We start from the raw sequence: 23,613 nt of genomic DNA, 5'->3' as shown, positions 1-23,613 counted from the left end.
ATAAATGTGATTTTTTGATACTATAAAATGAAATGTATCAATATCTGGAAAGTCTGTATAAGTCAGTGAACTAGTATTTTCCAAATGACTCATGTCAGAAAATCTCGGGGTGCCTGGGTGGCTCAGTTGGTTAAAAGGCCGACTCTTGATTTTGGCTCGGGTCACAGTCTCATTGCTCGTGAGACTGAGCCCTGCGTCAGGGTTCTCTTTCTCCCTCTCTCTCTGCCCCTCCCCTCTCTCTGCCTCTCCCACACTCTCTCTCAAATAAACTTCAAAAAAAATAATAACAGCAACTGATTGAATACAAAGTATATGAGAATCCAGATTATCTTCTATTAAGGAAATTTGAAAAAAAGCAAAACTTTTCTCCCTACTTTTTGCGGGGAGATGGGTTAGAAAATATAGTTGACTTCTTGAGAAAATATTAATGTGAGATGCTTAATGTTGTTATTTTTAAATGAATTTTAAAAAGTTATTTTAAAATGTAGTTTTAATTCTGAGCGCAAGACATATCTGTAGATACAATCCACATAAACAGAACTTCTCAGGAGTCCTTAATAGTTTTTATGAGTGTAAAGGGGTACCCAGACCAAAAAGTTTGAGAACCGCCCTTCAGAGCACTGGTTTTCAGCCTTAATGAATAGCAGGACCTTCAGTGGAGCTTTAAGAACTGCCGTGTCTGGGTCCCACCTCCAGAGATTCTGTTTTCGTTAGTCTGGGGTACAGCCCGGCCATCGGGGGTTTTGAAAACTCCCCACATGATGCTGATATGCAGCCGAAACTGGGAAGCAGCGCTTCAGTCCCAGGCTGGAGATGTACAGGCCCTGGAACTTCACCTGCCCCTGCTTTTGGTCTGTAAACGAGGGCATTTCTCCTTCAGTCATCTGGCATCGGGTCTATTCCAGGCACCGTACTTGTCATTGGAGACCTGTCCAGGAGCAAACAGGAAACATTTCTGTGTTGTGGGAAAGGAGTTGGATACTGCACCAATAGATAGGTCTTCTTTTTCTGTGGGGGGGAAGGTGGAGCTAATAAAATGATGGAGCCAGGGTCAAGTGCGGTCCTGATGCTTGGGCTTGCTTTGCCTTCAGACCAGGCTTTGGCCCCAGTTTGCTGCCATCTTCGGAGCTGGTGCCTCCTGAGTCCCAGCAGACACAGGCATCGGCTGACGCCCCGTTCGCCGCCCGAGGGATCTACCCTGAGGAGATGCCATCGGTGGCCCGGCCACGGCCTGTCGGGGGCACCACAGGTACATGGGGCTGTTTAGCTTGCATTTCTGAACTAGAGAACCTCTGCTTTCTGGCTACATTCTGGCGGAGTGAGTACCTTTCAGACTTCCCAGGGTCCCGCCGTCCCCGTGTCCGTGACCTCCACTGGTCTGCGTTCCCTGGGATCCCAGTGGAGGTGCGTGCAGGGGAGGAGAAGAGAGAGTGGTGGAAATCCCAAGATTGATGTCCGGTTTGTTCCTGTGTCAGTGTTCCAGAACACCCCTTCACGTGGAATTCACAGCACAACTCTGCCGGGGAAAGCATTTCTTAATTGTCAGAGTAAACGGCAGGATCTCTTTCTGAGCACTTGGTATGGCCTTCAAACAAGTGTCGTTTTCTAAAACGGCACTTTTCCAGCCTGTGATAAACAACTCTAAATGTTGCTGCACAGTGACCTGAGGGAGGTTTTTGTTTCATTTGGTTCTCGTGACAAGGGACACTACTCATAGGTAACAGGCAAGGCCAGCGTGGCTGAGCCAAGTGTCACGTGGCACGTGGCTGGTCAGCCCCAGCAGTTTACCTGATATCCAGTCTTGAACCCCAGAATTAAGAATTGCAGCTTCACAAAATATATAAAAAAAAAAAAGGGGGCGCCTGGGTGGCTTAGTCGGTTAAGCGTCCGACTTTCGCTTAGGTCATGATCTCGTAGTTCGTGGGTTTGAGCCCCGCGTCGGGCTCTGTGCTGACTGCCAGCTCAGAGCCTGAAGCCTGTTTCAGTCTGTGTCTCCCTCTCTCTCTGACCCTCCCCTGCTCACGCTGTCTCTTTCTCTCTCTCTCTCCTAGAAATAAATAAAAANAGCTCAGAGCCTGAAGCCTGTTTCAGTCTGTGTCTCCCTCTCTCTCTGACCCTCCCCTGCTCACGCTGTCTCTTTCTCTCTCTCTCTCCTAAAAAAAAAAAAAAAAAAAAAAAAAAAAAAAAGAATTGCAGCTTCACGTCTCAGAGCTGTGTCTCATGAATAGTTGATACTATAAATGCCGTGTCTGTGAATGTTGCTCAATGTTCCTAAATGTTGCTCATTGTGTGTGGAGTTCAAAATTCTGTTTCTCTGTAAAGCTCAGCATGCTTTGAAAAGGCTTCAGAGTTCATTATACCCATCTGACTGTTTTACTCAAAGTCACTTTTTTTTTTTTTCATTTCTTCACCTTCCTGTGTGATGGTTTAATAAGCGGTTGAAGCTTTAATAAGAGGAGACATTACTTTTTTTTTTTTTTTTTTTTTTTTTTTTACTGTTTTCTAACTTTCTGGACAATATATACCTTTATAATGTCTACAAGGAACTGGTTTAAGCCTTTTCGAAACTTGTAATAATTGGTGGATAGTTATCCAGATGGTCTCCTAGGCACTCTTTATATTTTGTGTTGTCTGTCAGTCATTCAACAACAAAAATATCTCTGGATGGCCCACAGAATTCCCTGTACTTCACAGGTGCTATACTTGCAGTGAGTTTTGTTTCTCATGTTAATTATTGCTTATCTGAACATTGTTGTGTATTACCTATACCAAACAAAATTCAGACAGATTCGTCTTTAATCTAGAAGAATAGAGAAATGATACATATGAAATATTTGAAGAGGAAGTTATTTTCTAATAATTTCTAATAAGAGATTAAGTTGTATAAAAATTTGTAATAGAAAATATTAAGATACACTGGAAGAATTACTTTCAACTATTTAAAATGATTGGATATTGGGGTGCCTGGGTGATTCAGTCGATTGAGCGTCCAACTTCAGCTCAGGTCATGACCTGCAGTTCTTTAGTTTGAGCCCTGATCAGGCTCTGTGCTGACAGCTTGGAGCCTGGACTTGCTTCCGATTCTGTGTCTCTTCTCTCTCTCTGCCCCTCCCCTGCTCACACTCTGTGTGTGTGTCTCTAAAAAATAAATAAACTAAAAAAATTTTTTTAATTGATTAAATATGTATATGTCTAAAAATTACTACAAGCTAAGGAAAATAGTATCTAGGGAAGTATTCAGCAGGTATGCCTATGAGGTACTTTTAATGAGAGGATGATTCAAATAAATTGATAAGACTTCAGATCATAAATGGACAAAAGACAGGAAGGATGGATTCACAAAAGGAATGTGTGTGTATGGTGTTTTTCACAGGAAAGTAAACATGAAAAATGCCCAGTTTTGAACGGTATTGAAGAAATGCACTTTTTAAAAAATTTTTGTTTGTTTTATTTATTATTGAGACAGAGAGAGACAGAGCACGAGCAGGGAAGGGGCAGAGAGAGAGGGAGACACAGAATCTGAAACAGGCTCCAGGCTCTGAGCTGTCAGAACAGAACTCGACGCAGGGCTCGAACCCACGAACCGTGAGATCATGGCCTGAGCCAAAGTCAGACACTTAACCAACTGAGCCACCCAGGTGCCCCTGAAGAAATGCCCTTTAAAGCCATGGCACAATACCATTTCTGTCATGAAATTGTTTTCATAATAATGTAGTGTGACAACATTAGCATCCAGTTTCTTCCTCTGTACAGTGGGGATAATGTGGTTGTTTTGAGGATTATAGAAGATAACAGGTGTGAAGTGCTCAAAATACTGCCTGACATGCTGCAAATTTTCAGTGAGTACCAGCTGCAGTTATTAGTAGTATATTTCCAGTGGTGGAATAAATCACTAAACATTTGGAAAGCAGCTGGGCAGTATGACTTACTGAGCTGTGCATTTACTAATTCTACTTCTGAAAATCTAGGATCCTCCTCCCCAAAGAAATCCAAATATTGTGGGAAAACGACACGTGCAATGATGTTTATCAGTACAGTATTCCTAATAGCAGAGGATTGTGAGCCCCCTAAATGCCTAGTAATGAGGGGATCAGTGCATAAAGTGTGCAGCTATTTATTATTAATTAATTTCATTTTAGTTTTTTTTAATTCTAGCATACTTAGCATGTAGTGTTTTATTAGTTTTAGGCATATGATATAGTGACTCAACATTTCTATATGTTACTCAAGTGCTCACCAAGACAAGCGTACTCTTTTTTTTATGTTTATTTTGTTTAAAAATTTTTTTTTAATATTTTTATTTACTTATTTCTGAGAGGGAGAGAGACAACATGAGCGGGGGAGGGTCAAAGAGAGAGGAAGACACAGAATCCGGAACAGGATCCAGGCTCTGATCTGGCTGTCAGCACAGAGCCCGATGCGGGGCTCGAACCCACAAACTGTGAGATCATGACCTGAGCCGAAGTCGGACGCTCAGCCAACTGAGCCACCCAGGCGCCCCTTTATAAGTTTATTTTGAAAGAGAGTGTGTGCATGCACGTGCTCACAAGTGGGAGAGGGGCAGACAGAGAGGGAGAGGGAGAATCCCAAGCAGGTTCTGCACTGTCAGCACAGAGCCCCATGTGGGGCTTGAGCTCACAAACCATGAGATCATGACTTGTGCCAAGATCAAGAGTTGGACGCTTGACTGACTGAGCCACTCAAGTGCCTTAAGACAAGTATCCTCTTAATCCCCCTCACCCTTCCCCCCACCTTCCTGTCTTCTGATAGCCGTCTGTTTGTTCTTTATAGTTAAGAGTCTGGGTATTTTTGTTTGTTTGTCTCTTTTTTTTTTCTTCGTGTGTTTGTTTTGCTTCTTAAATTTCACTTGAGTTAAATGATATGGTATTTGTCTTTTTCTGACCGACTTGTTTTACTTAGCATTGTTCCCTCTAGCTCCATCCACGTTGTTGCAAATGACAAGATTTCATGCTTTTTTATGGCTGAAAAATATTCCATTGTAGATCTACACTACCTCTTCTTTATCCATTCATCTATTTTTAAAAATATTTTTATTTATTTCTAGGAGAGAGAGAGACAGCGTGAGCAGGGGAGGGTCAGAGAGAGAGGGAGACACAGACTGAAACAGGCTCCAGGCTCTGAGCTGGCAGTCAGCACAGAGCCCAATGCGGGGCTCGAACCCACGAACTGCGAGATCATGACCTAAGCGAAAGTCGGATGCTTAACCGACTAAGCCACCCAGGTGCCCCTCCATTCATCTATTGATGGACACTTGGGATGTTTTCATCAATTTGGCTATTGTAAATAATGCTGCTGTAAACATAGGGGTACATATACCTTTTCAAAATAGTGTTTTCATGTTATTTGGGTAAATACCCAGTAGTGGAATTACTGGATCACATGGTAATTCTATTTTTAATTTTTTGAGGAATCTCCATACCATCTTCCACAGTGGCTGCGCTAGTTTGCATTCCCACCAACAGTACACGAGTGTTTCTTTTCCTCCACATCCTCACCAACAGTTGTTTCTTGTGTTTTTGATTTTAGCCATTCTGACAGATACGAGGTGCTTTTCCTTGTGGTTTTGATTTGCATTTCCCTGATAATGTGTGAGGCTGAGCATCTTTTCATGTGTCTCTTGGCCATCTGGTTGTCTTCTTTGGAGAAATGTCTGTTCATGTCTTCTGCCCATTTTTGACTTGCATTATTTGTTTGTTTTTGATGATGAGTTGTCTCAGTTCTTTATATATTTTGGATACTAACCCTTTATTGGTTATGTCATTTGCAAATATTTTTTCCATTCTGTGGGTTGCCTTTTTGTTTTGCTGATTGTTTCCTTTGCTGTGCAAAAGCTTTTTATTTTTATTTTATTTTATTTTCTAAGTTTATTTATTTTGAGAGGGGGAGAGGCAGGGTGGGGGGATCCCAGTGTCAAGCCTGACGTGGGGACTCGAACCCACGAACTATGGGGTCATGACCTGAGCCAAAATCAAGAGTTGGATGCTTAACCGACTGAGCCACCCAGGTGCCCCCAACAGCTTTTTATTTTGATGAAGTCCCAATATTTTATTTTTGCTTTTGTTGCCCTTGCCCCAGGAGACATAGGTAGAAAAATGTTGCTATGGCCAATGTCAGAGAACTTACTGCCTGTGCTCTCTTCTAGGATGTTAATAGTTTTAGGTCTCACATTTAGGTCTTTAATCCATTTTGAGTTTATTACTGTGTATATTACACAAAAGTGGTCCAGTTTTTTTCTTTTGCATGTAGCTATCCAGTTTTCCCAATACCATTCGTTGAAGAGACCGTCTTTTTCCCAATTGCATATCGTTGCTTCCTTTGTTAAAGATTGACCATATAATTGTGGATTTATCTCTGGGCTCTCTGTTCTGTACCATTGATCTTTGTCTGTTTTTGTGCCAGGACCATACTGTTTGTATTACCACAGCTTTGTAGTATATCTTGAAATCTGGGATTGTGATCCCTCCAGTTTTGTTTTTCTTTATCAAGATTACTTCGGCTATTTGGGGTCTTTTGTGGTTCCCTGCCAATTTTAGGATTATTCTAGTTCTGTGAAAAATGCTGTTTGTATTTTGATAGGGATTGCATTAAATCTATAGATTGCTTTGTTTTTGATGTTTGTTTGTTTTTAAGAGAATGCAAATGGAGGAGAGGAAGAGAGACGGGGTACAGAGGATGTCAAGCAGGCTCTGCACTGACAGCAGAGAGCCTGATGTGGGGCTTGAGCCCATGAGCTCTGAGATCATGACTTGAGCCAAAGTTGTACACTTAACCCACTGAGCCACGCAGGCACCCCTGAATTGCTTTTGATAGTATGGATGTCTTAACAATATTCTCCTAATCCAGGAGCATGGAATATCTTTCCATTTGTTTGTATCATCAGTTTCTTCCATCAGTGTTTATGTTTGTCAGAACACAGGTCATTCACCTCTGTAGTTAAGTTTATTCCTAGATATTTTATTCATTTTGGTGCAATATTAAATGAGATTTTTAAAAAATTTCTCTTTCTGCTACTTCATTATTAGTATATGGAAGTGCAACAGATTTTTCTATATTGATTTTGTATCCTGTGACCTTACTGAATTCATTTATCAGTTCTAGTTTTTTGGTGGAGCCTTTAGAGTTTTCTATGTTTAGTATGTCTTCTGCAGATAGTGAAAGTGTTACTTCTTCCTCACTGATTTGGATGCCTTTTATTTCTTTTTGTTGTCTGATTGCTGTGGCTAGGACTTCCAGTACAGTGTTGAATAAAAGTGGTAAGAGGGGTATCTGGTGACTCAATTGGTTGAGCATCCAACTCTTGATTTCAGCTCACGTCATGATCTCCCTGGTTTGTGGGTTTAAGCCCTGTGTTGGGCTCTGCACTGACAGCATGGAGCCTATTTGGGATTCTTTCTCTCTCTCCATCTCTGCCCCTCCTCCATTCCCTCTCTCTCTGTAAACAGAAAAACAGACAAACAAACATTTTAGAAAGTGATGAAACTCAACATTCTTGTCTTGTTCTTCCTGGTCTTAGGGGAAAATCTCTGTTTTCTGCCATTGAGTGTGATGTTAACTGTCTGTTTTTCATATATGGCCTTTATTACATTGAGATATTTTCCTTCTAGACCTAGTTTGTTGAGGGTTCTTAGCATGAATAGATGTATTTTGTCACGTGTTTTTTTCTGCATCTATTGAAATGATCATATTGTTCTTATCCTTTCTCTTGTTGATGTGATGTATCATGTTGATTGATTTGGGAATATTGAATTACTCTTGCATCCCAGGAATAAATCCCACTTGATTGTGGCAAATGAAGTTTTTAATGTGTCATTGGATTTGGTTTGCTAATATTTTGTTGATGACTGTGTATTTATGTTCATCTGGGATATTGGCCTGTAGTTTTCTCTTTTTGTGATGTCTTTATCAGGGTAATGCTGGCCTCACAGAATGAGTTTCGAGGCTTTTCTTCCTGTTTTTTGGAATAGTTTAAGAAGAATAAGTATTAACTCTTCTTTATATGCTTGCTAGAACTATCTGTGAAGCCATTTGGTTCTAGACTTTTGTTTGTTGGGAGCTTTTTGGCTACTGATTCAATTTTATCACTGCTAATCAGTCTCTTTAAATTTTCTATTTCTTCCTGATTCAGTTTTGGGAGGTAATATGTTTCTAAGAATTTATCCATTTCTTCTAGGTTGTCCAATTTGTTGGCATATAATTTTTCATAATATTCTCTTATAATTCTTTATATTTCTGTGCTGTTGGTTGTTATTTCTCCTCTTTCATTTCTGATTTTGTTTATTTGGGTCTTTTTTTTTTTTTTTTTTGGATGAGTCTGACTAAAGGTTTATCAGTTTTGTTCACGTTTTGAAAGAACCAACTCTTGGTTTTCATTGATCTGTTCNTTTTTTTTTTTTGGATGAGTCTGACTAAAGGTTTATCAGTTTTGTTCACGTTTTGAAAGAACCAACTCTTGGTTTTCATTGATCTGTTCTATTATCTTCTTAGCTTCTATTTCATTTATTTCTGCTCTAATATTTATTATTTTCTTCCTTTCATTGGTTTGGGGTTCTGTTTATTCTTCTTTTTCTAGCTCCTTTAAGTGTAAGTTTAGGGTGTTTATTTGAGATTTGTCTAGCTTCTTGAGGTAGGCCTATATTGCAAGAAACTTCCTTCTTGGATCAGCTTTTGCTTCATCCCAAAGATATTAGACCATTGTGGGGGTTTTTTCTTTTTTCAATTTGTCTCTCTGTATTTTTTGACTTCCTCTTTGATTTCTTGGTTGACCCATTTGTTGTTTAGCAACATGTTATTCTACCTCGATGTATTTGTGGTCTTTCCATATTTTTTCTTGTGGTTGATTTCTCATTTCATGGTGTTGTGGTCAGAAAAGCTGCATGGTATGACTTCAAAGGTCTTTTTGAATTTGTTGAAAGTTGTTTGTTTTGTGGCCTAATCTGTGATCTATTCTGGAGAATGTTCCTTGTGCACTTGAAAAGAATTTAACCTTCATGCATTTGTGGTCTTTCCATATCTTTTCTTGTGGTTGATTTTTAGTTTCATGGTATCGTGGTTAGAAAAGATGCATGGTATGACTTCATTCTTTTTGAGTTTGTTGAGACTTGTTTTGTGGCCTCACCTGTGATCTCTTCTGGAAAATATTCCTTGTGCACTTGAAAAGAATGTGTATTCTGCTGTTTGGGGATAGAATATTCTGATGTATGTTAGATCCCAGTGGTCCAATGTGTTATTCAAAGCCACTGTGTCCTTGTTGATTTTCTTTTTGGATGATCTATCCAGTAATGTAAGTGGGATGTTTAAGTTCCCTGATGTTACTGTATTACTGTCAATACTTCCTATATGTTTATTAATAGCTGCTTCCTGTATTTGGGTGCATAAGTGTTTACCATTGTTATATCTTCTTGTTGGATTATTCCCTTTGTGACTATATACTGTCTTTGTCTCTTGTTATAGTCTTTGTTTTAAAGTCTATTTTGTCTGATATAAGTATTGCTGCCCCAGCTTTCTTTTCACTTCCATTTGCATGATAAATATTTTTTCTTTTCTTCACTTTCAGTGCACATGTGTCTTCAGGTCTGAAATGAGCCTCTTGTAGGCAGCTTATAGATGGGTCTTGCTTTTTAATCATTGCATCATCTTTCGTGTTTTGATTGGTATATTTAGTCTATTTACATTCAAAATACTTATTGTCGGTATGTACTTACTGTCATTTTGTCACTTGTTTTACAGTTGCTTTTGCAGTTCTTTTCAGTTTCCTTCTTCTCTTGCTCTCTTATCTCATGGTTTGCCGGCTTAACTTAGTGATATACTTGAATTCCTTTTTCTTTATTTTTTCATATCTATTACTGGTTTCTCCTTGTGGTTACCATTAGGTTTATATAGAACATCTTATGCATATTGTAGTCTATATTAAGTTGATCATCACTTAATTTGAAACCATTCTAAAAGCAGTAAGTTTTTACTCCTCTTCCTTCCATGTTTTAGGTATATGGTGTCATATTTTTCATCCTTTCATTTTGTGAATTCCTTAACAGATTTTTATGGTTATGCCTAATTGTCCAGTTTTTGTTCTTCCTATTTTTCTTTAAAAATTTTTTTTAATGTTTTATTATTTCTAGGAGAGAGAGACAGCGTGAGCAGGGGAGGGTCAGAGAGAGAGGGAGTCACAGACTCTGAAACAGGCTCCAGGCTCTGAGCTGGCAGTCAGCACAGACCCCGACGCGGGGCTCGAACCCACAAACCACGATATCACGACCTAAGCGAAAGTCGGACGCTTAACCGACTAAGCCACCCAGGTGCCCCTTCCTATTTTTCTTTAGAAAAAAATTTTTTTTAATGTTTCTTTATTTTTGAGAGAGAGACAGAGAGCATGAGCAGGGAAGAGGCAGAGAGAGAGGGAGACACAGAATCCGAAACAGCCTCCAGGCTCTGAGCTGTCAGCACAGAGCCCGATGCGGGTCTCGAACCCACCATGACCTGAACCAAAGCCAGGCGTTTAATCAACTGAGCCACCCAGGCGCCCCTCTCTTGCTGTTTTTTAAACTCTCTTTTTTATCACTATTTTGTGCGTTTTAATTACTGTGTGTTTTGTTGTGGACCTCCTTGGGCTGATTTTGTTGGGGGCTCTCTGTGCCTCCAGGATCTGGATTTTTATTTCCTTCCCCAGGTTTGGGAAATTTTCAGTTATTATGTCTTCAAATAAATTTTCTGCCCCCTTTTCTCTATCTCCTCCTTTTGGGATCCCTGTAATGCAAATGCTGTTGTACTTGATTGTGTTGTTGAGTTCCCTTAATCTGTTCTCATTTTAATTCTTTTTTTTTCCTCTCCTGTTCAGTTTGATTGCTTTCCATTACTTTATCCTGCAGAAATGTCAGTGATTGAGTTCTTCATCTTTGGTTCTTTTTTGTGTTTCCTATTTCTTTGTTGAGAGCATCACTGAAGTCCCACTCATTTCTCAAGTCCAGTGGGTATTTTTATGATCATTACTTTATTTTAATTTTTTATGATCATTATTTTATTTATTTATTCATTCATTCACTCATTCATTTTTAGAGAGTGCAAGTGAGGAGAGGGGCAAAGGGAAAGAGAATCTTTTTTTTTTTTTAATTTTTTTAAGGTTTTTATTTTATTTTTGAGAGAGAGAGAGAGCATGAGTAGGGGAGTGTCAGAGAGAGAGGGAGACACAGAATCTGAAGCAGGCTCCAGGCTCTGAGCTAGCTGTCAGCACAGAGCCCGACGCAGGGCTCGAACCCACGAACTGTGAGATCATGACCTGAGCTGAAGTCAGACGCTCAACCGACTGAGCCACCCCGGCGCCCCAAGGGAGAGAGAATCTTAAGCAGGCTCCACATCAGCTTGGAGCCTGACATGGGTCTCGATCCCACAAAGCTGGAATCGTGACCTGAGCCAAAATCAAGAGTCGGATGTTCAACTGACTGAGGCACCCAAATATCCCTATAATCATCACTCTAAATTCTCTAGTCTGGCATATTACTTGCCTCTGGGTCATTTAACTCTCTTGCTTTGATTTTGTTCTATTCTTTCATTTGGGACATATTCCTCTGTCTCCTCGTTTTGTCTAGCTTTCTGTGTGTGTCTGTTTCTGTGTGTTAGGAAAAGTCAGCGACATCTCCCGCTCTTGAAAGCAGTGGCCTGTGAAGAAGTGTCCCGTAGTGCCCTTCAGTGCAGTGTCCTCTGTTCACCAGAACCTGGTGCTTCAGGGGGTGTCCTGTGGGTGTTGCCTGCACCCTATGATTGTGGCGGTGCTGATTTTGCCTTTTGTCCAGTTTTCTGCGATGGCTCTCTTGGCCTGTTGTGGGCGGGTTTGGTCCCTGTGTGGTCAGTGGGCCAATCTGGGGCCATGTTGGGTTTGTTTCTGGTCAGACCAGGCAGGCGTCTGTCAGAGATACAGCAGCCCTGAATGCAGGGCACTTTCCCTGAATGTCCCCCGAGAACTCTTCCTTGGTGGGCGGGACCTGCAATCACACCAGATGTCTGCCCCCAGCCCACTGCTGGGGCCCCAGTTGGACTGGTGTGTGTGGTCATCTTCCTCTCACCTGAGGGCCGGAGTCACGTTGGAGTGGCGCTGGCCCCTTTCAGGGCTCCTTGCTCACTGCCACACTTACGGCACCTCTTTGGATGGACTCTTGCCAAGGGCACTTGAGGGGGGCTGTCTGCAGGAGAATGTGGGGACAGGGTGCCCTGTGTTAGCGAAGTTTTTCACTTCTGCCCTGGGAGGAACCCAGAGCCACTTTGGAGAGGTGCTAAGGGCGGGTGGGACGGGGTAGGTCCACAGAAGAATGCAGGGGTGCAGAGCACTGTTAGCAAGCTAGGCGGGGAGTGTTTGTGCTGCCCTCGTTCCCACAGGTGTCACCTATATAGGCTGGGGGGCAGGGCAGGGACGTGACACCTCTATATCCCAGGCAGTTTCCATACCGCTGCATTTATGCTGTATCTGAGCAGAGCTGTTTGTTGTCCTGTCTCTGTAAGGGTGGGGACTCCATTTCCTCTCACCCTCTGGCTCATAGAGTTGAGTCTGCTTATTTTTAAAGTTTCAGGTGTTCAACCCCACTGATGTAAGAATTCACAAAGCCAAAAGATTCAGGGGTTCGTCCTTCTGGTGCGAGTCCCCTGTGCCTGGAGTGCCTGGGGTGGGGTCTGCTCCTCTTTCTTCGCTGTATTTGAAGCGACCCTCCCTCCCGAGGACAGTCTGGAGGGTCCGTTTGGTTTCCTGACCGCATCTCTGCCCTTCCTTCCCTTTTGGATGTGGCCTCTTCTCTGTGTTTAGCTATGGAGGGTCTGTTCTGCCAGACTTTGGGTCGTTTTCTGGGTTATTTACACTGATGTGGGTGTTAGCTCAGTGTATCTGTGGGACCAGGTGAGCCTCAGACCCTCCTGTTTCACTACCTTCTCTGAAGGTCTCCAGCTGTGTAGCTATTTAAAAAGAAGAGCTCAGAAAGAATCAGAAAAAGAGGATTTAAGATTTCCCAATTGCCTCTTATGTTTGTGGTACTTGACCTATTTTATCTCTTTCGATTCTTAAAATAACATCAGGAAGTGGGTGTTTTTCCCCCATGTGAGAAATGAGGCATCAAGGCTCAGTGGGAGTGGTAGTCAGCTGCCCAAGGTCCAGGGCTTGTTAGCAAAGGGGCTGGAGTGCAAACCAGTGTGATGCCCCACTTGAATCCTGGGGAAAGCCTGTGCTGTATCATTAAGAAAACAAAGCAAGATGCAGAATTGTGTCTGAATTATGAGTTCAACTACCATTGCAGTTTTAGCACAAAGGTTTGCTTGTCTGTCTGTGCACCTGTGTGCACCTTGGTCAGTGTTGGGGAACCATGTGCTTCATTTTTGTTCTTTCCAGGATTTGCTCAATGAGTGTCTTTTGGACAAACAGTACTGATGGTCCTAAATATATATATTTTTAAGTTTTATTTATTTATTTTGAGAGAGACCGTGCACGTGGGGAAGGGACAGAAAGAGAGGCAGAGAGAGACAATTCCAAGCAGGCTCTGCCCTGGCAGTGCAATGAGGGGCTCGAACTCAAAAACCGCAGGATCATGACCTGAGCTGAACTTGGATGCTTAACTGGCTGAGCCACCCAGGCGCCCTGGTCCTAATAATTTTCATACATTTTATGCAACTTCAGTAACTGGCAAGAGCCCCTTCCGGGTGTATTGGTGTGATAGGAGCCTGGCAGGTTTTTTTTCCGACCTTTAGCATTTATTTATTATATAGCCAAATGAAACTGCGGCATTCCTTTGTTTAAAAAAGTGTATTTGGCTCATGGAGGATGTTAATTTGACAGCCAGCAGAGGAGAAGGCCGGAAGATGGAGAGGGCCACCTTCCCTGCCTCTGTGACATCTCTGAGCCTCGTAGGACCGGTCTGCACAGCATAGACAAATCTGATGACCCCAGGAGCATTTGGGAAAAAGTATTTGATTTCACAGTGCTTATAGATGACTTCTTTTCTTGCTTCATCTATGGAATAGGGATATAGCCATAGGCCAGAAGTTGATGGAGTAGGAAAACGTGTCATTTACAGCCCGGCCTTCATAGCTCACCAAGGCCATGGCCTGTCTGAGCGTAGAGAATGAGCTGTAGAGAGACCCCTGGCTCTGCCATCAGTACTGTCCCTGAGGAGGTAGCTTTACATGTGTAATTATGACATGCCTAAGTTGTGGAAGCATTGTGAGTATAATGAAGATAAATGTAGGTAAACATTCTGAAATTAAAGAAAAACACACCCCGCCTTTAAAGAACAAATACATACTGTATTTTCTCTCCTTGTGAGTCTCAAAGGCATGACCAGGTTTCAGCTTCTTTCTGGCTCCAGAACCTTTCACTTCTTTCTTCAGAGTCAATAAGATCATCTTTTTTTTTTTTATAACCTCTATGGAAATGAGTGGAAGGGCCCTCTGCTAGAGCCTTTATTCCCCATCCTTAGATGTCTAGACAGGAATACAAGAACATCACTGTTAGACACTGTATTAAACGGAAGTAAAAAGCCCAGGATCCAAGAAGCTCACGGTCTGTTCTTCCTAGGAAGTGTCATCCTCTGGAGATGGGATCGGGGCCATGTTAGAACAATGCTTGTATCCCTTGTCCGTGAGGAAGAGCTGTGGTCAGAGCCCAGGCGTCTTGCTGGGCAGCCTTGCTTCTCGGCCGCTGTTGACCGCTGTCCGCTGTGTCCCTTCAGGTTCCCAGATTCAGCACCTGACACAGGTGGGGATTGCAAGCAGGATTGGAGCCCAGCCAGTGGAAATCCCACCAAGCAGAGGCGGCCAGTATGGGGGACCAGGCTGGCCTTCCTACGGGGAGGATGAAGCGGGCCGAAGAGAGGCTGTGAGTATCTCGTGTGGGGTCATCACCGAAAAGGCAGACACAGTCACTTAATTTAGCTGCTTCTGCCTCTGCTTTGAGGATCCCTTTATTTTTATTATTTTTTATTTTTTTAATGTTTTATTTATTTTTGAGAGAGACAGAGAGAGTATGAGCGGGGGAGGGGAAGAGAGAGGGGGAGACAGAATCTGAAGCAGGCTCCAGGCCCTGAGCTGTCAGCACAGAGCCCAACGCGGGGCTCGAACCCATGAACCACAAGATCACGACCTGAGCCCAAGTCAGATACTTGACTGACTGAGGCACCCAGGCGCCCTAAGGATCCCTTTTTAAAACCTACATACATAAAGTTTTAACCTCCCTCACTTTTTTCTCTGTGAGTGTATTTTTGCTTGCAGTTTTTAGATAGTAAATTCCTACCCACCCAGAGTGGGAGGGTATTGGCATTAAACTTTTTGGAAGTGTGTCATTTCTCTTGAGGCAGACTTTGGGCTTAAAGTAGTGAAGTTCTGAAGATAACCTTTAAGAAAATAATAAAAGTGGTATGCATTACAGGAAATCTGGACAGAGACCTATAAGTAACAGCTACTTTAAAATTTTTTCCAATGTTTTATATTGTGGTAGAACACACGTAATATAAAATTTACCATCTTAGCCATCCACAGTTCACAGTTCAGTAGTTTCAGAGGCATTCATGATGTTATACAGCCATCGCCCCATTCCATCCCGTAGCATTTTTCATCTTGTAAAATGGACGGTGTGTGCTCATTAGACACTGAGTGCCCTTTGCCCCTCCTCCAGCTACAGACAAGCACAAGTCTGCTTTCTGTCTCAGTGATTTTGACTTTCAAGTAGTGGATTCGAACCTGTAGGTGACTCAGAACTGGACTTGATCTTTCGTGTTACTGCTGTGTACACGTGCATGATCTCACATACCTATGCGCTCACCGTTTATGCTTTGTGGTGGGCTAATTAACATCATTTCCATTATGACCCCCACGAGATGTTTCTGCCCTAAGCTCACAGGTTGGGGTATTCCAAGGCACAGTGTTTCTTTTAGAGGCTTCTCCTCACTTTGATTGCTCCTGGGAAGGAACAGAGTCAGTACGGGCACAGGTGATTTCCACAAATGATTTCCTCTGTTTTTCTCAAGACTTTTACATGCATTTACATGTCTTTCCAGCAGATACACTCAATTCTTCTCATGGCCAGATGCTTCTACTATTCAGAGAAGAAAACTAACTCCAGAATATAATTTTCTTCTACCAGATAGGCTGTTATACTTAGAATCTCAGGTATCTGCTTGACATTTGCTCACACCTTTCTTTTCCTGCCTTCATTGTGCCCGACTTATTTTCTTACGGTGCTTTGGGTTTTCCTATCAAATCTAGCGCTCACTTTATACTGCCTCTTTTATCACTATTTGGAAATGTGGAATCTAGAAATATTCTAGAACGTGAACGCCATGTTTACCATTAGGCTTATTTTTAGCATAAGTGAAACCATAGATTTAGTACTTACGGGGACATCCAAAGAGAGATTATTCACTGAAAAAGTATGAAAAACATCACTGAAAAGTATAATTCTGGTCAAATGAACACCAAATTTATATTATGCAAATATGAGCAAAGCTGTTGTGTGTCATAGTACAGATAACTATTTTAAAATGTTTATTTATTTATTTCGAGAGAGAGATAGTGTGTAGGGAGGGACTGAGAGAGAGGGAAATAGAGAATCCCAAGCAGGCTCTGCACTTTTAGTGCAAAGCCTGACATTGGGCTTGATCCCACGAATCAATGGTTGGACCCTCAACCGACTGAACCACCTAGGTGCCCCAGTGCAGATAACTTTTTTTTTAAATGTTTGTTTATTTTTGAGAAACAGAGAGATAATGTGAGTGGCAGAGGGGCAGAGAGAGGGAGACACAGAATCTGAAGCAGGCTCCAGGCTCTGAGCTGGCAATCAGCACAGAGCCTGACACAGGGCTCAAACCCACAAACTGTGAGATCATGACCTGAGCCGAAGTCGGATGCTTGTCCGACTGAGCCACCCAGGTGCTGCAGTGCAGATAACTTTTTTAAAGAAAAAGCTCTGCAGAGCAGTCAGTAGACACACAAGTGAATAAAATGGAAAATACTCTTGTGACCTCATGCATGTCCTGAGGTCCCAGCATGTGTGACACACACACACCCGCCCAGAGCTCGAGGCCCAGAGCAGACGCAGTTCTTGTCAGGCCCGTTGCAGGCAGTTGCTCATCTCTTCCAGGTCTCACATACCCTTATCTGACCTTTCACCTCCCCGGGCAAGAGACCCCAGCTCTCCAGGTCCCTTCCTATCCTCCCAGTGGACCACTTACCTCCACACATGGAGGCCCAGAGACTTGGCCAACCTCGTCATTCTTTCTGTCTGCCTTTAAGCAAGTACTTATTAGGCACCTGTGAAATCCAAGGGTTTCTTTATTGTACTGCTCCCCCTCCAGTACTTCTTCCGCAGTCTCTACATCCCATCTCGGGGCCTTCTTAGGCCCAGGGTGTGTGGGCGGTGGTCAGAAATCGTCCTGGGAGCACGCCTACTGCCAGGGAATTTGACCTTCCCTCCTGTTCTTAACACGGGAAACACAGTAACGTTTGCCATGTTCTTTCAGGCGCACATGCTTGGCCACCAGGAGTATTCTTCCTCACCGCTGTTCCAGGTGCCAAGGACTTCAGGTAGGGAGCCCTCCGCTCCTCCCGGGAACCTGCCACACAGGGGGCTGCAGGGCGCAGGGCTGGCCTACGCCACCAGCTCCACGGAAGACCTCCAGCCCGGCCACTCCTCAGCTTCTCTCATCAAAGCGATCCGCGAGGAGCTCCTGCGGCTTTCCCAGAGACAGACCACCGTGCAGAACTTCCACAGCTGATCGGCCCCGCCTTGCAGATTTGCCAAGTATCTGCTTCCCGTGGAAGCAAGACTAAATGGAAATCAACTGAGTGGGTGTTTGTTAGAGGATGTGCATCTCCTGGGCTAGGCGCCCACGTAAGGGAGCAAGTTGCAATTTTAGAAGATGCCATAAGTCACATGACAGCTCATGATGCTTTTAATAAGTTGGCGAGTTTTTGACCACTTGGGTTTCAGTTGAGATTTATGTACTTTTGGCCAAAAGCCAGCAGCACTTCATGAAGACAAGCTGTAAGACTAAGCTAACAAAAATCACTAAATTCATCTCCTTTTTAAGGGTAAAAGATGGAAATGTGTAGCCGGTATAGGGATTGATGGAATCAAGCGTTTCCGTGGGAAGATGTGATTCAGGCTGGTTTGTATGATGAACTTGCTGCTTTGTTTTCTGAGAAAAGAGATTTGAAGACATTTTATTAACAGCCTGGTTTTCCTCCTTTTCTCCATAGGAACTTATTTTAATAGTCATATTAACAACAAAAGTACTAAGACTGGGAATTTAAAAAGCTACTAGTGAGAAACCAAATGATAGATTGTAGAGCCTGATGATTCCAAATGAAGCCATCATCTGCATTTTTCCTTCTACTTCTGGTGCTACAGCTCCGAGGGCCCTTTCACCTTTATGTCTGTGAAATGCAAACTTTGGCTTTTTCAATGGAAGGATATGTTGAGGATTTCATTTTGTCCTAGGGAGGGGGGGAAAAGACACAAAAAAACCTCCCAGCGCGGGGAGGGGTAAGGTTAATATTTATTTGGTTATTCAGAATACATCTCAAGGTTTAGATTTACATTCTTAATTATATTTGCCGTTTAATTAATTGGGCGCATGTGACTAGCAACAGCATCCCATTTCAGCGCATGCCATCCTTAAGGTCAGTCTGGAGGAGGAGGCTTTCAGGAGGTCATAACTGAACCTTGCACTTGGCTGATGAGTTGCTCGCCAATCACATTTGAATGCGAAATCTTCCACGGGCAAAAATTACTTATAAAAACTCCGAGGGCCAACGAAATGTTACTCACGAGTGAGTGCATTTGTAGTAATCACGTTCTCTGTGTTCAAGACCCGGAAATGAAATGGAGTTTGGTCCAGCCTCTCTGTAATAAATCAAGAAATGTAAAGAGGAGCTTTGAGGGACCACAAGGGAAAGGAGGGAGTTGCTCCCGGTTTCTGATGTTATCGTGCACGACCGCTGAGTGACTGTTAAAACCATCTTACGTACTTGGGACCTGACAGAGGGTGTCACCTTTCTTGAGATTCACTCCTGAAGTCAGCATTCCCCCGCTTCCCAGATTAGAGTAAGGCACATAGTAACATGGGCCGTTCTGCTTTCTTGTATTTGAGTGAAGCTCAGAAGAAAAACAGCTAACTGGTTTCCACTCTGAATCCCTTTTTATTAGATCAACTGCTACTTGTAACTAACTGCAAATAAACAGGCAGAATTCAGGACCCTGAGGAATCAAAGTCTGCATCAAATTTTAAGAACCCTGAAACCGCTGAAATAGGTTTCCAAAGTGTAATCCCTGAGGTCCGGAGTCATGTTTCAGCGCTTCCTCTTTGAAGCCTGTCAAACAGTCTTAGGATACAGGGAATGTTGCTGCTGGAAAGATAAATGTAGCTTTGGTCCCTGCTCCTCTGGAAGAGGAGGGGTGCAGGCGAGGAAGTCTCTCAAAGATGGTAAAGGACTGGAAACCCCTTTTCAGGAAGTCCTCAAAGGCTCCTAGGAGTGTGGGAGAGAAGACCCTTACTGGGCTTGATTTCTTACCTCTCAATCTTGGTTAAATACCAGCCTCTCCCCCAAAATGGAGGAGTATCTTTGCATATGTCACTCAGAATTACCAGGTTTCCTGAATATGTTAAGAATTTCAGATATCTAAGCAGACTTTTAGTCGGGACACCTCACAGTGAGTTCAGATTGTGTGACAGCAAATGGAATAAACGCAGGCCCCCATCTCCTGTTCTGCTCAGTGTCGTGTTTGCACACAGCGTACTAAGAGTCGTTACCTCCTATGTCCATCACAGAAGCAGGTATGTCTTCTCCAGGGGCTGCAGTAGTGATCTGGAAGCCTTTCGGATGAGCATGAAAGGATTCTACGTGTGTTGTTATGCTTAGAATTGATACACTTTTAAGTGAATGTCAAGACCAAAGATGACATCTGATAAGTGGCGGTGCATGGTGCGGTGTGAGCAGGCCCGTGGGATCATGCGCTCGTGAGTTGGTTATAAAGCAGGCAGAGTGCCGTCTGCTCTTGTGTTCTGTAAACACCTGCAACAGTCTTTTGTCACCAGACTAAGTGTTGTGGGGAGCACCTCACCCAAATGGGTCTCCGGACACTCAGTTAACATGATCTACTAAAAAAGAGAGGTCCTCATGTCGATCGTGTGTGGCCTTGGAGTTCTAAAATGAAAAGTTAAATTTTGTGTCTATTCTGTTTTCCTACTTCGAAAGTTCTAGTGGTAATAAAGCAAGCTATAAAGTTGAGTCACAGTTTGAGAGAGAGTTGGAGAAATGATCGTTTTCAGAGTCTACTTTGGCACCAACATGCTGTGTCAGGTCCCTTCCTGAACCTCTTTTCCTCATCAGCCAAAGGAGAACAGACCTCCTCTGCCCACCTCCCAGAATTTCTTGTTTCGAGAGTCACATGTGATCATGTGTGCAAATGGCCTTTGAGGAGGGATCACAAAGCTCGGTGAAATGTAAGGTATTATCGGTATGATTGCACTGCGATTGGATGGTCGAGTCTGCTGTCCTCTACCAGTGAATGAGTTCACAGGGACGCCACCAGAGCAAAACCAAGGGCTCCGTGTGACTCTTCTTACCCGATTTGCTTTAAATTCACTCCCTTTGCCATTAATTTCAGAACAGTGTTTATCAAACATCTTCTGATTTTTTGCTGTTTTGCAGCACCAAAACAGTCAACGTGAGCCCTGCATTCTGAGATCCTAGAGTCCAAGTCAGATAGCACAGATGGGTATAAAAGACAGAAGATGCAGATGCATAATGTGTTGTGAACATCAGAAAGGTTCATTGAAAGCACACATGTGCATTGGGTACTCAGGAGAAGGGAAGTTGCACGTTTGGAAACCATGGGATTCTGGGGAGAGGCCCACTTGAGAAGCTACTGTAATGAAGACGGGGGAGCTGGTGAGAAGGCAAGGGAAGAGGTAGGAGCAGGCCTGAGGAAGAACATAGAAAGTGGGCGAAGCTGTCAATGAACATAAACTTGATCTGCTGCAGTATGAGGACAGGATCCCTAACTGCACCGTGCACGGAGTTTTAATAAAACAAGAGAAAGAAATGGGGCTGGGAGAACTTATTTGCAATAATACAGCAAGAAAATGGCTAGGTCTGCAAAGAAGGTCTACGCAGCAAGAGATCCAGTCTGGAGGAGGGAAGAGAAAGGTACCAAGAACTGCTGGAGGAACCATTTTTAAAATGTGAAAATATTGTAAGGATTCCACCAAGGTTTATGTCTTAGAGCAGATCTCCGTGGTCGGCCCTTAAACCACATTAAATCCTTTGTGGAGCATAGTAGGTTATAAATAAGTACATTCCACTTCTTTGTAGCTACCTACACAATTGTCTCCAGATTTTATATGATTTAAGAATATGTTTTGATTTTGGTGGCACATGGCTTTTGAGCAGCAGACTAAGTGGGTTTTGCCAACCAGGTTTTTCAGGGCGTGAGGACTGTGGTGCAAAGCACAGGTGAAAGGGGCACCTGAAGGCTTTGGGCCGAAACAGGTAATTCTGTGCTTCATGAGCCTCCTATTTAACTGTGTACAGGGTCAGTGTTTGCTGTATTCGCACTTCTTAGTGCTCCAGTGGCCAAACCAGTCACTCGGACACCGATTTGCATTTGCAGTAATTCACACGTTAATCATTAAATGAACTTCCCGTCCCCTTTCATCCTGGATTCTTAGACATGAATGAATTTGCTGGTTGAAAGGAAAGCTGGTTGAGGTTCTGGGCAGGGGAGAAGGGGGCATCCAGTCTTAAGTACCACACTAACCTCCGCTCGAGGTGAGCTGTAGCCATTCCATTTCTACCTCCAAAGCCAGTCTCCAGAGCCTGCTTGTCCGCATTTGTTCCTGACAGGAGGGCGAGGGATCTGCTCCTATACCTGCACACCAACCATTTGATCATAAAACGCATTTATATGGGATGGTAACTTGAACTTCATTTTGACATTTAATCCAACACATTAATGGATATTCTTGTAATAGTTGAGAGGGGTTTTTAAGAGCAACTGCTGTAATGTACTCATAAAATGTAATAGGCTCACACTTACTACCTAATGAATAAAGGGTGTGTATATTTCAGATTTGTTTTGATAGTTTTGGAGGTGACTTTCAGTGTTTAGGACTCCTCTCTCTAGTAATGAAAAGACTTGAAAACTGAAACTTCACGGTACGATCCTAATTCCATGCTTGTGTGTGTTAACCGTACATTTGAGAATTTATCTTAAGAACACGCAGCAGCATTGAAATTTAGGAAAAGCATTTTAAATGCCTTTGGAAACGTGAAACAAAGTTAGGAACCCTCAAGCGAGAGAAGGAATGAATGTCTTAAGCTGAGGTGGTCTAGTCCAAATTAGTTTCCCACAGGGTAGTTAATGCAGGCTCCTTGCTTTGCCTTTCTTCCTCTGGGTTTTTCTGCCCTGGGGCCACTTCACATTTAAAGAAAGAGTGGATAGTAGAAGGGACAGAGATAAGAATTGGAGGGATTTGAGTTGCTCGGTCCTTGTTTCCACCGGAACTTTCTGGACAATTTGGAGCATCCATCATGAAGGGTCTCATGCCCCAAATTCAACCATTCATGACTCGACTCCCTAAGTGTGCAAGTTAGGAAGAGCACAGGGCCAAGTTCAAGCCAGGCACCCTGTACTGTTCCTCTTGTTCATGGGGGGGAAAGAAGGAGGCTTTCACCAATTAACGCACTTGCTCTAAGCACCACCAGAGGGCTCATTTCAGGAAAGGGGGTGTATGCTCAACTTAGCCCTCCTCCAGAGCATCTTTGGGGAGCATGGAGATTGGGCTCGTTACCCTTGGCAGGAAAGGTGGCTCAACAGAGCCGCTCTGGGATGCCTGCTTGTCTCCTCCTACTTTGTCAAGGTCCATGTTCCTCTGATTCTTCCTGCACTCTCCTTCCTGGATTGTGAGTGATAATGTACGAAAAATATGCAGAGTAAGTTGAAGTCACTTGTGGCATCAATACTGCAACTTGAACTTGACAATCATGGTTTGCTGGTCTCAAACGGGCACTTAAATTTCAGTGTGGGTATATGATTTAGTAATCGAACCTTCCCTCCTCTTTGTCGGTTATGTTTCTACCCTTCAATTAGCTGCACTGTTTTCTAATGTGCTGTAGAGTTTTTGAAATAATTTATGCAAGTGTTTGGTTTCCATGTTTACAATTTATACTGCTTTCCTAGCATTTTAAATGGAAATGTCAATAAATGCTATGAATTGGTGTCAAATGATATTTTTCTGTTTATTTCCTTTGTAACATGATCATTTTTCACATTTGTGAAATGCAGTGGCTGAAGGAGATGATCTTTTCCTCTAATTTTTGTGTCCCTGGTGAGAACACCTATGACTTTGATTTTCCAAGGAATTAAGTGGAAAGTAGTCGTCAGCCTATGGACTTCGCAGAATTGTTCTCACTGTCCTGGGCTGGGGTCACTCCCTTCTACTCACTGTGTTTTGTACCAGTCAAATTGATGCTTGCAGATTCATTTAGGAATTAAAAGATTAGGACTCTACAGTCTGGAAAGGTAAATGAAAAGATCCAAGCCTGCACAGTCTTGAAACGTAATAGGGT

General features: G+C 42.9%; 1 protein-coding gene across 1 annotated transcript in view; it reads left to right on the top strand.

Annotated features, from left to right (window-relative positions):
• The window catches only part of KIAA1549 (KIAA1549 ortholog), a 93,446-nt gene extending 70,172 nt beyond the window's left edge, over window positions 1–23,274 (top strand). The window contains exons 17-19 of the mRNA XM_039234022.1: window positions 1,092–1,249; window positions 14,718–14,863; window positions 17,502–23,274. Of these exons, the coding sequence (XP_039089953.1) occupies window positions 1,092–1,249; window positions 14,718–14,863; window positions 17,502–17,756 (559 nt within the window). The 3' untranslated portion in view covers window positions 17,757–23,274. The remainder of the gene's footprint in view (window positions 1–1,091; window positions 1,250–14,717; window positions 14,864–17,501) is intronic.
• Window positions 23,275–23,613: the final 339 nt, after the last annotated feature.

Source organism: Hyaena hyaena, unplaced genomic scaffold (assembly GCF_003009895.1).
Source record: "Hyaena hyaena isolate Hyena2069 unplaced genomic scaffold, ASM300989v1 scaffold_82, whole genome shotgun sequence".
NCBI lineage: Eukaryota > Metazoa > Chordata > Mammalia > Carnivora > Hyaenidae > Hyaena > Hyaena hyaena.
The sequence above is the reverse complement of the archived record's forward strand: the minus strand, read 5'-3'. Positions and strand labels throughout refer to the sequence as shown.